The sequence below is a fragment of the Rhinichthys klamathensis genome, unplaced genomic scaffold (assembly GCF_029890125.1).
Source record: "Rhinichthys klamathensis goyatoka isolate OS25496 unplaced genomic scaffold, OSU_Roscu_1.1 h1tg000387l_1, whole genome shotgun sequence".
Classification (NCBI taxonomy): Eukaryota; Metazoa; Chordata; class Actinopteri; order Cypriniformes; family Leuciscidae; genus Rhinichthys; species Rhinichthys klamathensis.
Genome location: NW_026606891.1, coordinates 603686 through 618159, shown reverse-complemented (window position 1 = coordinate 618159; position 14474 = coordinate 603686). Strand labels below are relative to the sequence as shown.

Genomic DNA, 14474 nt, shown 5'->3' with positions numbered 1-14474 from the left:
ACTCGGAGTTAAAGAAATTGCATTCCAAATTACTCAATCTTAGGCATATGAAAGTCACAGAAGTCTAATGACTAATTTTGACCATCAACAGCATTGTTGAATACAAAAGATGGCTTAACCAATAAAACTTCATTCCTTTTTCATTTTGTGCTAGCACGCAGCTGGCTGATGAGAATACATGAAGGTGCTCAATCCTCCTGGTGGTTGTACAAGATGTCTGCGGTGGGGTCCTTCCTGTGAGACGGAGGCACTAGGTGATTTGGTAGCTCTGCAGGGAGCTCAAATCCCTCAAGTTTGACCCTAATAAGGTGCTGAGCGAGAGCAAATTCTTCATCATCCAGCATCCCGTCCTTATCACAGTCTGCCAGCTTCCAGATCTTTCCCAGTACGGTGTTGGGCAGGCGAGAACTCATCATCTCCTTCTTGGCATTGATGCCAGTTACCTTCCCATTGACAGGCATCAATGTGTAGAAGATTTCATCGTAGCGATGTTTGTCACGACTTACGATCCAGTCCTCCGTATCAGCCCCTGCACTGATACCCTCACCGTAGCCATGGCCAAAAGGCCCGTCGGTAGAGTCTTCAAAGGCTCCACCCATAACCATCTGAGACGGCTGTTTGCTTTCTTCCTCTCGGATCATGTTCATCAGGCTTGAGATCTTGGTGGACAACATTCTGTCCACAGATTCAATCAACTTCAATTTCAAAGAGGGGAACTTGCTGAAGTCGTAGTGTTGCAGTTGCTCCTACATTAGTATATGTGAGTAACAGAGGGAGACATTTAATGTCAAATTTAAGTGTCTGTTATAATATAGCATTAACAGATAACACAGTGGGTTATAGGAATATATTGGTTTCATTATTCATTTTAATTTTTAATAATGTGTGTTTAAAGATCATGACAGAGAAACAGATTTATAAAGTAAGGCCTGGCCTACAAAATTAGGCATCCAAGTCCTGAAGTGGTTAGTTCAGTGATATAATGTCTAATTCTGGAGTGAATCAATGTCACCAGTTGGGGCTCTATTTAGAGCGTGGCCTTTATCTTTAAAGTGCTGCCTGGAAGCTGTCTGGTCGGAAAGTTTATTGTTAGTACATGTGTTAGTCAATAATTAGCGAATGCTATTATAGTTAATGACTGCTGTCTTTTCATATGAAATAAAATTATGCATCCCTGGGGGTTCATTAAATGTGTAAGACCGAATGTGAGATGCGTGCCTGTAAATCTCTGGAAAATTATGGGAAACTGCATTACAGAGCTTGACTGGCATCTTATTTTCACATATATTTCAATACAATTTCTGATGTGGGGCTAGTGTCTACTGAGATTCATGCTGGCTAAACATCTTCAGGCAAGACCTGAAGAAAGTGAAAGAACGGACTCTTCCTGCTCTACAGGCAATAGCAGGGCTGGGACTCAAGCAGCCCCCTCAGGGACTCAAGCATTGTGCTAAAACACTGTACAAAACAAACATTCCTCAGATCTACAGCCTGGAATCCATCATACATCTGCACCAATTAACATAATTTAATAACCAGCAGTTGGTGGAAATTGCATTCATGCAAGAACAGATAAAAAATGCTGGTTAGCTCGCATCCTGGTTAGTTTTGTTTACTTTGTAAACATCTAATATTTACTCATGTTCCATGGACACAGGCCAGGTCTTACCTGCATTTTAATGACATTAGGGAAATCTCCAGGTGAGATGTGGTGCTCCCTCTGCAGTATCTGATAGATCTCAGGCAGGTGGGCAATCAGCTCCTCCTTTTTCTTCTCTTTCCCAAACAAGGAGGGCATTTCTTTCTTTAAGTAGCTGATGATATAAGCATGCACCTATAAAACACACAGCAGATTATAGTCAGTAAGTTCATAAAGAGGTATGGTGTGAACAATGGTGCGTAGCAAGTCAGCACTGGGCCCATCTGCAAAAAAAAATCTGGGCCCCCTAAGCTGAATTATAGTAAAATAAAAAATAATAGAATTTCTTATTCTATTATAATAAATTACACTGACCTAATATTTAGTCACTTCAAGTAAGATGCATTTTTGCAAACTATAGTCAAACTATTTAAAGCTAAACCTAATTAAGGACATGAAACTTAAAATAAAAAAAGTTAAAAATAAATAAATAAATGTTACATCCTTATGAAAGTAATCTAAGAGTGGAAATGCTATCACAAAGCTTGAAGTTTCATTAAAAAGCAGAGGATTAATATCAGTGATGGGGTTTGGGGGAAGTCTTATAGTTTAACTTACTATAGACAATTTTTCTCACATGACATCCACCTCCTGTTACTCTAGAATAGTTGCATAATCAAACACCATCTCTGTGTTTACACCTTGTAAGTGCCCTTGCCAAAGGAACATTCAAAAGCATCTGTATTTATATCAACTTTTTCCTCAATATAGAGGAAGTACACCACAAGCGATCTAAATTAAGTTTGGGCTTTTTCCTTTTATGCTATGTTTATTCCTCTTAAGGAATGATTGGCGGCTCGAGGAGGACAGGAAAGGCGTAAACATGACGAGTGGCAAGACTTAGTGGGGTGGAGAGGTTAGGAAAAATAAGGGCTGTGCTCTCTTTGAGCACATTACACACATTCCTTTGTACCACGGAAAGGGACTTTTCTGGGCTTTTCCAGGAGATGGAGAAGGCATTTAACTGCCTCACATGGCTTTACCATTACAGGAAGGCATGCACAGGGCTACAGGATTCCTGTTTGCTGAACGTGTTTGGAAAATATTGCGGAAGAGATAAGACACACTTTCTGTCATGGTTCCATGAGTGAATTGTTTATAACGTCCAGATTTAAGTGCACGACGCAACCAGGTTGTGTTGATTGGGGCTCTTGTGGCACAATGTGTAAGTTCGAACAGTGCAGTCAGCCAAAAACAATAGTGGTTGAACTAAGGTCAAACACAAGACAAAATAACAGACAATGAGCAGCGAAGATGGAAATTTTCAGCATGGGTTTTACAAGCAGCAAGGTTTAAATATATTAAAACTAAATATATGTATGTCGACACTGTGACTATGCTTTCTTCTGCACTGGAAGCTCCTGTCACAAGACAAATTCCTTGTTTGTGTAAACATACTTGGCAATAAAGCTCATTCTGATTAATATAAAATAAGTCCAAATAATATATAATGTAGATTTTAGGGTTCCCATTCTTTCATGAACACCAGGTGTTCACTTTGTTTTGTCACTTTGTTCACTACTTCACTTTGTTAACTACTTCACTTTGTTATTCCTGCTTTTAACATTTATTTCACACTGGTTTTAGTTCTCCTTTTTTGAATGAAACATTACTTGATAATAAATATTAAAATATAGAGAGTATATTATATATTTGCAACAACATGTCAACTTAAGTATTAGTAGTAGACTATTAGGTTACATGTTAGGGTTAGTAGAATAAGTTGACATGTATTTACTTATAGTCAGTAGAATGTCTGTTGGGGGACCATCACAATAAAGTGTTAGTATATATTAAGCAGACAGTACTAATACTCTGATGAGACAATAAAAAAAATGGCGCTCACCAATTTTAAAAACGTCAAAATGCATTTATGTGTAGACCTCTAAGCTGTGACTACTACATACTACTTAGACAACCTACCTTAGCAAGACGAGCTCTTTTGATGAGGTCATTCAGCTTACGCAGGGCAGCGTTGCGAGGCAAACCCTGGATGTCTCTGAAGAGATCTTGTGTTTCAGCTTCAAACAGACGGCGATTTTCTGCATTTTGAAGAGGTTTGGCCCAAAAAGAGCCGAGATAGACCCTCACCACCTCTGGAGTATTGATCACCTTCCCCAGCGACCACATCAGTGCACCATAAACACGCATCAGCTGCTGAGTGTCCACTTGGTCGGCCTTGTTCAATACCACGCGGATTTTGTCATCCTGCCCACGGAAAGCTTTGATCGCTTCAGAAAACTCATCAGATATGTCCAGTTTATGGGCGTCAAAGAGAAGAATGATACGGTCCACTCGCTCTCCAAACCAACGCAGAACCTCAGAGAAATCATAGCCTGTAGTGAAAAAATATCAATAGAACAGAATAAGAATTGAAATACTGTCTACTTCATTGTCCAGGTAAGGGGAAATTAATTGAGTGTACCACATTAATTACACACCATAGTGACGTACAAATACAGTAGTAAAACAATAGTATAAAATAACATAATACTAAAACATATGAAATAACAAAGGAATTCCTAAACTTTTTTTCAGCCGATCCCTTTGACCTAAAATATTACAGTATTTCTGAATTGCTAAAACACTAAAATCCATTTGCAAAACCAAAGTTGAAAGTGTACAAACCACTTTATTGATTGAATCACACAGTTTGCAGAACTTTAAACGTTTCTCATGTGGTTAGACACAACTATCAAATCGGAATCACTCTTTGTGCAAAACTGTAAACACATTGTCATTCACAAAGCACATGTAGCATTGTGGTGCACTTCAACTCAGAATGCACAACCCAGCCCTCAAAAGTGAAACACAAGCAACACACTGTTGTCATCGGTAACACACAAGCACTCAAAATTTAACACACCTGTTTCAAATAAGTAATGGATATATCTGGATATAAAGCCATGTCAAATCCAAATGGCATGTGTGATTTTCACAATGGAGGGCATGAGAGAAGGAGGAAGTGGAAGTGGAAGAGGAAGAGGAGGAGGAGGAGGAGGAAGAGACAGAGGAGGAAGAGATGGAGGAGGAGGAAGAGACAGAGGAGGAGGAGGAGGAAGAGACAGAGGAGGAGGAGGAAGAGACAGAGGAGGAAGAGACAGAGGAGGAAGAGATGGAGGAGGAAGAGATGGAGGAGGAGGAAGAGACAGAGGAGGAGGAAGAGGAAGAGACAGAGGAGGAAGAGACAGAGGAGGAAGAGATGGAGGAGGAGGAGGAAGAGACAGAGGAGGAAGAGACAGAGGAGGAAGAGATGGAGGAGGAAGAGATGGAGGAGGAGGAAGAGACAGAGGAGGAGGAAGAGGAAGAGACAGAGGAGGAAGAGACAGAGGAGGAAGAGATGGAGGAGGAGGAGGAAGAGACAGAGGAGGAGGAAGAGGAAGAGACAGAGGAGGAGGAGGAAGAACAAGAGCCATCATTTCCAATGAAATTAGAGCAACAATCATACACCATGTTCTGGTTCATGGGATGAGTATGAGGGAAGCAGGACTCCGTGTTCAACCAAATATAAGCAGGTTCTCTGTGGCCTCCATTGTCAGGACATTCAGAGAAGAGAACAGGGAAGTGTACTATCATTTGTGCTACCTCAAGCTTACAGTACAGTATGTACAGTTGTGGGACATCTCAGTAAATTACTGTAACATATCTCAAAAAATTGGCCCTTTTCTTGCAGTATTACATTCAAACTAATAGGCAAGGCAAGGCAAGGCAAGTTTATTTATATAGCACATTTCATACACAATGGCAATTCAAAGTGCTTTACATAGAAGAAATTAAAATAATCAAAACAAGTAAGAATAATTAAAACAGTTTAGAATAAAAAATCAAATAAAGTAGTACTGGTCCACCCCTATCTGAGATGGAAGAGATTGAGCCGGTTTACGGTGCAACTGGACCTCTAGCCCAGGGACGTACTCTGCTGGGGTGGTGCGACACCAGTAATGCCCAGCGGGGCCCCCACAGAGCACGCTTCGTGTGCGCTGTCTGCTGCCGTTACCCTTAACGACGCTCTCAGCGACTTCTTATACAGCAGTATAACTTACTCCTTCACTCGCCTCATCGGAGTGAAGACTCTCCCGCTCTCCTTCAAAATCTCTTCCAGAGATTATAAAAATAAATAAATTAGAAATTAGAAAACAAACAAAGACAAAACCAGTACAGTAAAAACAGTCGGACGGACAGTGGCACAGTGCTCATTCAGTAAATGCATAGCTAAACAGATGTGTTTTGAGTCTGGATTTGAATGTGACTACTGTAGGAGCACATCTGATCTCCTCTGGAAGCTGGTTCCAGCTGCGGCTGGCATAATAGCTAAAAGCAGACTCTCCATGCTCAGAGCGAACCCTTGGTATTTCTAGCTGATGTGATCCTAATGATCTGAGTGATCTGTTAGGTTTATATTCAGTGAGCATATCTGCAATATATTGAGGCCCTAGCCCATTGAATGATTTATATACCAGTAATAATACTTTAAAATCAATCCTAAATGTAACTGGGAGCCAGTGTAAAGACCTGGGGACTGGTGTGATATGTTCAAATTTTCAGGTTCTGCTCAGAATCCTGGCAGCAGCGTTCTGTATGAGCTGCAACTGTCTTATGGTCTTTTTAGGAAGGCCAGTGAGGAGTCCATTACAGTAATCCACCCTGCTGGTGATGAAAGCATGCACAAGTTTCTCTAAGTCTTGATTGGAAACAAAGCATCTAATTCTTGCAATATTTTTCAGATGATAGTATGCTGATTTAGTTATTGCTTTGACATGACTACTGAAACTAAGGTCTGACTCTAGAGACACACCAAGATTCCTGACTTGATTTTTAGTTGTTAGACCCCTAGCGTGAAGGTATGTATTCACCTTGAGAACTTCATCTTTGTTTCCAAACGCAATGACTTCAGTTTTGTCTTTGTTTAACTGAAGAAAGTTTTGGCACATCCAACCGTTGACTTCATCAATGCATTGGCACAGGGAGTCAATGGGGCTGTAGTCGTTAGGCGATAGGGCTAAGTAGAGCTGTGTGTCGTCTGCATAGCTGTGGTAAGCAATTTGGTTCTTTCTCATTATTTGGCTCATTGGGAGCATACAGGTTGAATAGGAGTGGTGCAAGAATTGAGCCTTGAGGGACTCCGCAAGTCATGGATGTCCACTCAGACTTATGGTCTCCTATACTCACATAATAACCTCTCCCTTCTAAGTATGACCTGAACCATTTTAGGACTATCCCAGAAAGCCCCACCCAGTTTTCCAGCCTGTCAAGAAGTATGTCGTGATCGACAGTGTCAAATGCAGCACTGAGGTCGAGTAGTACCAGCACTGATAATTTCCCTGTATCAGTATTTAAGCGAATATCGTAATAGTAGTATTACATAAAAATAATAGTTTTTTATGTATTGTACATATTTGGTGACATTTCAATTTACATAAAAATAATAGTATTTTATGTATTGTACATATTTGGTGACATTTCAATGCATTAGGCCTGTCTGTACAATTCTAACAAGAGGTTTTATTTGCTAGAATTGAAAGACTGCCACATGCCGGTGGAAGGAGAGGTATGTTCTCACAACAGCAGGAGACCATTATTGTCAATATGGTCCTTCATTTGAGAGAAATTTGATTCCAAAACATTGCTTGCTATCGATCTGCTGCATATTTTGTTTGTGACTACCTTTGTATGTGTGCAGTATTGTGCAAGTACTTCATAATAAATATAATTTTCCCCCTGCTCTGCCCTGAGTGCAGTGTTTTGCATTTATCTCTGTAGTGTGTAATGACTGTTGTGTAGTGTTTATGCATTAGCTGGATGTGTGTGTGTTATCTGAAAACAGTGTTTGGTTTTGGGTAAAGATAACATAGTTCTGAAGCAATTGTTTGATATAGCAAGACAAGTCAAAGGTTTTGACAGTGTAGCTTAAGTTTGGAGATTTGTGTTTAAGGTTTTGAGAAAGCGAGAGAAACATTCAAAAAATGTGTTTTAGCAATTCAGAAATACTGTAACTTGAAGAACCCCCTTGAGATTTAAAACTAATATCTTAATAATTTAACAGCACATTCACATGTTTATGGTTCTCTGATATTGGTTAATGGTCACATGACAAGCAGGTAAACAAGTAAAAAACTTCATATTTTAGTGTCACATTTTCATTTTTTAAATATTTATTTATTTATTTTAATTGATATTTTTATGATTTAATTAATTATTCACTTTTCATCATCAACTCACAAACCCCAGTTTGGGAAATCCAGACATAATATATATTAAGAAAAAATATGCATAATAATCAAATAGACATAATGTAATATATAACAAATAAACCTTGTAAAATAACTAAATAAAAATAAAATACTAAGACCAAAATTCATATTTAAAACACTCATGTCACCTCTGATAACACATCATTTTATATTGTAATGTAGACAAATGCATTTTCTGTAAAGCTGCTTTTTAAACAATATGTATTGTGAAAAGCGCTATACAAATAAATGTGAATTGTACTGAACTGAATTATGGAAACATCACACACACACACACAAATGCATTTGAAATTTATATTCCACAACTGGAAAAAAATTGTTAAACTGCCCTTCATACATAAATAATGGTTACACCTTTTTTTCTGTAGCTGGAAGAAACAGGACGAGAGAAGGGTGTAACGATCAGTTTTCAGGTCACAGACATGGCATGACCATGGGAATCTCATAGAGACAGGGACACCATATCAGCCTTCATTCACATGTAGCTCATAAGCAAGTGCATGTGTTTATCAATTAATTTTAAGCAATGAGATCCAACTTATCCAGCCACCCATGAGGAAATGAGGAAATTACGCTGCTCCAAAAACAATGGCATGGATTACACATCACTATAAACATTTTTACAAAACGTTCTGCCAAGATTTTACAAAGGAGGAGCTCAGCGCTTACTCTTAGAGTGTGGGAACCATCAATGGTATTCCATGTAAGGCAACTTAGTACAGAAGAAGAAAAGGCTTTCCCTCACCCTAAATTAACTTTTTAAAAATAAACATCAAGATTTTAGGTTGAGATTTATATAAATGTGATAAAGGGGATGTCTATTCGGTCCTATAATTAGCCTTTTTTTTTTAAATATATATTTTACCATTTTTAATAACTTTTTGACAAACAGTTAAAACTGAGCGCATAATGACCAACAATAAACAGTTTAAAAATTATATGGTTGTACTGCGTAAGTCACACCAAAAGTCGTCAACTTACCAGCATTATTTCCCATAATAATTAAAACACTTCTATAACGAGCAGCCTAAATACAAATATGTTGCCCTCATTTGTAAATCTAAAGAATGCAATATGTATCACAATTTAAAGCAGCCACAACACAAATGTCTGGCAGTAAAAAAATTCTGTTATTTTCAAATTTAGAAAAATCATAGTCGTATTAAAAATCAAATATGATTGATGCACAAGGCCAATGGTGCGTCGTGAGATGTGTCAGAGATGCTAACGTAAGAGGAATGCAACCTCAGCTGAGCGGCGCTAAAGCAGGAACAGATGTGGAACGCCCATGTGTCTTATCCCTCATGGCCGAAGTTGCGTCCGTACATTTGTGCGGTTCTGCGGCTCCGCCACCAGGCCTAATCTACAGTTTGCAGACCCTCTTGCGCCATACTGTACCTCTGCTGTTGTGCATTTTCATAGATAAAAATTATACAGCATAACAGACACATCCCACAACTGTTAAAAATTGCTTGGCCACTTCTCAGTAGTGCTCTGCCTTTTTAGTTAAAATAAAAAAAAAACTATGTGAAAACAAAGCATGCTTGTTTTGTTTATTAATGATCCTGTAACACATAAACACTGGCTACATACTGAGGTGCCAGAATGCTGATGTAAACTCAGAAGTGTGTTTGGCAAGCTCAACTCATGCTTGCAAAAAGAGGAAAAAAGAAAGTGAAAAATGCTGACATCATAACACCACACACTCATCAGGGTTTCCAGTGTGTCTGCTGTTGTCATGTAATGGGAGACAGGGACGGAAACAACAGAGGAAATTTACAAAGAAACAGGCCAGATCTGGTGACTAAAATGAAAATTAACGACTAAAGCATTATGATTGTTCCTTATTCTGGGGAAACGAGCTTCAGTCCTCTAGGGAGTGAACCAGTCTGTCTGTTGTAATGCATCCCATCAAATCTATTTTCAATGAGAGATAGCCACAGACTGACAGACTTCAGAATGAAGAATCCAGCCTGCTAAACAGCACAGTTCATGCTGTGTGACATTATCTTCCCTCTACCAAGATTTACCTAAACAAATGTCTAATAAACATCTTTGGAGGAGCACTTGAGAAAACTGTCAAGAGAAGAAATGGGGTGCACTTGATGGTGTACATTTTGTCATTTGTTATCCTATTGCATTGTGTGTGCATAACTCCCGGCCTTTGTTTATAACACAATACAGGATGGACTGGCTCTAAGACACTATGAAGACCAGAATGAACATCCTGCTGTACACTAGGCATCGCAGCCACTGACCTCTGCTTATGCGCTGCTTCTCGCCAGACAAGATCCCCGGTGTGTCAATGATGCTAATGCTCTGCAGAACTTGGTTGGGCATTTGAGAGCAGATGAACCTATCGAGACAGATGGAGAGAGTTCATCACCTCATGTTATCACTGGAAATACTGGTAGTATCACTACATTTGTTAGCTGACTAATTTGATCTGAGTCATGGGAAACAGCTCAGATGCATTTTCTTTCCAAATTATTTCAAAGATACAAGAATCAGGCCTGATTTAAATGGGATACTCTAGCAGTGATAAATAGAGTATAAAAGTACAAAATAAAATAAGTCAAAATGTTGCTTTATGTTGCTCAGGTTCAAATTGGTCACACAAACTCTTTGTGCTGACTAACAGAAAGCTGCTTGAAAGTGATATCTGTGTGAGCTGTTATTCATACATTGCTACCCTATTGACAATGGACCTTTTTTGCCCCCAGAGTTTAGCTGAAATATTGCTAAAATGACCGCATATTAACAGAGACAAACTTTATGAAATTTTTTTTTGAAATGAAACCTAAAAAAAAGAAGACATTGCATGCATCCATCCAGAACACAATGCTGTCACTGCTTTTAAACATGTTGACTGAGGTGAAGGATCTAATGGACAGTGGTAAACTAATTCCACAACCTTTGGGCAACTTTTAGAAGAAAAAAAACAGACATTCAACAAATGAATTATATATTTACTAAATGTACCTAAAACTATTATTTATTAAAATATTTCCATGTTGAGGGAATATTATGGTGATGTTAAGATTGCAATATTGTCTCAAGTGAGTTTGAGGATCTGTCTTTTTTTTTTTTTTTAACAAAACCTAAAAGGAAATTGCAACATCTGTGATCAAACATCACCTGTCAGCTGCAAAGCAGAAGGACATGTTGAGAAATAGAGGAAGAGGCATTCAAACAAGTTTCATTTTTCAAGAAAATTGCACATGCATTTTATTCAAAAAGCCAGTAGAAAAAACGTGTTAGAGAGAATGAGAGAAAGAAACTGCTGTGCCTAAACGTGCCATCACATGACGCACAACGAGATCCACAGGAAAGAAGTGCATTGTTTTGAGGTTCCTCTGGAGGAGAGGAGATGTTCTCTGTCAAATGTGCCTTTGACCTCTATAGTGGTCACTGTCAAAGAAGTACTTACCCATTTCCCCTCCACATAAATATCCAGCAAACAGAGAAAAAAATCCTTTGTCTAACTGTCTAGGTACTAAAATTAAACATTAAAACTTGTGGTAGCTCATGCAGCAGCTTTAGTTACCTAAAAGGAGAAGTGGACTTTACACAGTATTTGAGACACTTTGTTTGTTGAAAATATTTGCCTGTAATAGAAAATCAGGCTGCGTGGGATGAAAAGAAAAAGTGAATGAGGGGCAGAATGTGTCGTGGAGAGAAACATGTAAACCTAATGGAATGGAAGTGATATGCAAAACTACAAAGCAATGTGACATAATGTGTATTTTAACATGAATGCATTGTCTTTTTATGATTATACTGTAAACCTTGAACTGCACTTGTACCATAACAGACAGATTTCCTATCATATGCCACTGCCAAAGCAAGATAATAGAAAATCCTTGTTTTGGCAACGACCCGGGCAAGAGGGACATTTGTTACAGAATGTAGCGAGCAAGAATATGTGCCCACGTCCTAGTTTTTCCTGCCACATGACATGATGTCTAACAACCATTCTCTTGGCTTAAGCTGGACAGAACATCTCATGAACACTGGAATATGGTGCTATTAATTTATTCAGCCCCATCTTTCTACAGGGTTAGTTTGCCCAAAAATGGGTAAACAGAAGCGTGCTTGCTGAATAAGTACAGTTGAATAAAGTACCGTTGAAAAAAAGCCTAAATTAAATCTGTTCATACCATAAAAAGAACTGTGCCTCTTCAGAAGTATTGGATTAAACTGATTGATTCAACTACTTTTACAATCTCTTTATGAACTTTTTGAAGTGTCAAAATGGAATTGGAATCAACATTCAATGGAGGGATAGAAATATCTTCATTTGTGTTTCAAACATAAATGACAGCTTCATGACATTCCAAACCCATTAGACTAAGTAATTGATGACAATTTTCCTTTTTGGATGAACTATCCCTTTAATAAGCCGCCATATTAAATAATACTACAGTTGCAAACTTTGCAAAACTGAAATCTAAAAAGTAGCGATTGAGCACTTGATATTTACCTGTTTAAGAAGGCGTTTCCGAATGCATTGAGCTTGCGGAAAGGTTTCTTGGGGTCCACAACCAAGGCATTTCCCGGAACAACCCCCTCATTCTCATTGTACATCACAGCTATGAATCCATCTGTCGTTGGTTCAGGGCCAATTCGCATCCCTGGAAAATCCTGCTCCAGAAGATACCTGCAAGAGAGAGAGGTTAAGTATTAACAAACCACTTCTTTGTTGACTGGAGCGGCAGAATCAATCTGACAGCACATGCTGACAACAAAATGTCACGGTTGGGTGAGAGTAAATGAATGGAATAATTTACAGTCCTACCTTTAGGTTGAGACAGAATGCAATAAAAATAAAGACAGTCAATAAAATCAAAGCTGATCAAGGATCAAAGCTAAACAGTGGCACATAACCATTGGATGATGGCTAAAATGTGAAAACAGACCTATCCATCAGTCTCACTCTTCCTGTAACTTCCTAGCCAAACCATAGATTCCTACCACATCCTGCCAGAGGATGAGAAAGTGTCAAAGGTTTCCAAGCAAAGAAACACACATGGCTTGTCATTAAATTGAACATAAACATAAGGGAATTATAAATCAAACTGCATCCATTGTTAAATATGGCTTAATTTCTCCTTAGTGCACATGTGTGTAATGTAATGGAAGAACTTTTCGCAAAAGCATGAAAACTTTTTTACAGATGAAAAAATAATACAAACACAATTTGTATTGGCTTTTCATTCTCACATATACAAGCAAGAACTTATAGTATACTTAGCGACTTCATTACTCTTTAGACTGGAATGTGGTGCTTAAACAGCCTTAAACATCCATCATTTCCAACTATGACCTAATGTTTCAGATTATGAACGGCTGAGCTAGTAATAAGCCAGCTCTAGTTTGAGAGGATTTCAACACGAATCACAGAGCTTTTGGATTTTCTTATTTATTCAGAGACTCCCTGTCTAGCACAGGATCCGATTAGACCCAGCACAGACATCAAAGCTGGATGCTATTGACCAACAGCGAAAAAGTCAATAAGAAGAATAATGATGCTTTTATGAGCTGTTTGCATACTCTCCAGCCTTCTGCATCTCTTCACAGATGAATGGACTATGTGAGCTGGCATAAGCTGTAATAAACTCAGGGTTTGCAGCCTGTTGCAGCAACCACAAAGAGCTGACTGTACTGAACTTAACACGTGTACATGCTGTTCTATTAGTAATTAAATATAAATAAATGCTAAGTCACCATAAATATAGTTGTGTCTATTATTAATATTAGAAAGCCATTATTGGCTTGCTAGACATTACTATTCGATTACACCTTATTTTACGGTGTCCTTGTTACAGTGTAATTGCACATACTATAACAACATGCACTTACTAAGGGTTAGTTTTGGGGTTTGGTTTAGTTAAATGTAATTTTGCATATTTTACTGTTAGCCTACTATAGTAAAGTGTATGCGTAACCACCCAGGACACTAAAATAGAGTGTTACCTACTATTCATTCATTCATTCACTGGCAGAAAACTATACTGAGCGTTTTGCTGAAGAGCTTGACTTTCTAACAAATCTCTCTCAAAGCAATGCGTTACCTTATAAAAGTGGTCTTCCCTGTGGAATACTGTCCCACCAGGAGGACCATGGGCTTGCTCTGGAAGTCTGCCTGCTCCAGCGCCGGTGAGTGGAAGTCATGGAAGAGGTAGGTCTCCTCCAAAGGCAGCAGTTTCTTAGCATAAAGACTCAAAAGTCCTTCAGTCACGGTTTGAAACATGTCGCCCTCCTTGTTCCTTCCACCCTGCTCCTTATTTACCCAAGAGAACATGTTGCCGTTCCTCTTAGAGCTCTCTTTTATACGTGCAAGCTTAGTTCCCTTTTTTATACTGGAGGAATTTAAAACGGTTCCAGTTTTTGCGTTTATGTGTTTTAGGAGTAACACTAGCCCGTCTACTGGCCTCAGCGCGTAGTGTCCAGCTGTGACTTTGTCTGTCGCCGTGACCTCACCTGTATCCTTTTATGTGACGCTCTTTCTCCAGACAGACTCT

The 14474-nt window shown here is 38.8% G+C and overlaps 1 protein-coding gene across 1 annotated transcript; it reads right to left on the bottom strand.

Moving 5' to 3' along the window:
• Nucleotides 1-153: 153 nt before the first annotated feature.
• ehd4 (EH-domain containing 4) lies at nucleotides 154-14415 on the bottom strand. The gene is made up of 6 exons (XM_056234070.1): nucleotides 14025-14415; nucleotides 12434-12610; nucleotides 10209-10306; nucleotides 3623-4035; nucleotides 1670-1834; nucleotides 154-746 (listed from the first exon to the last, which is right to left on the bottom strand). Exons 1-6 carry the CDS (start codon nucleotides 14252-14254, stop codon nucleotides 189-191), a joined length of 1641 nt encoding a protein of 546 aa, XP_056090045.1. The 5' UTR covers nucleotides 14255-14415; the 3' UTR covers nucleotides 154-188.
• Between the last annotated feature and the right edge of the window lie 59 nt (nucleotides 14416-14474).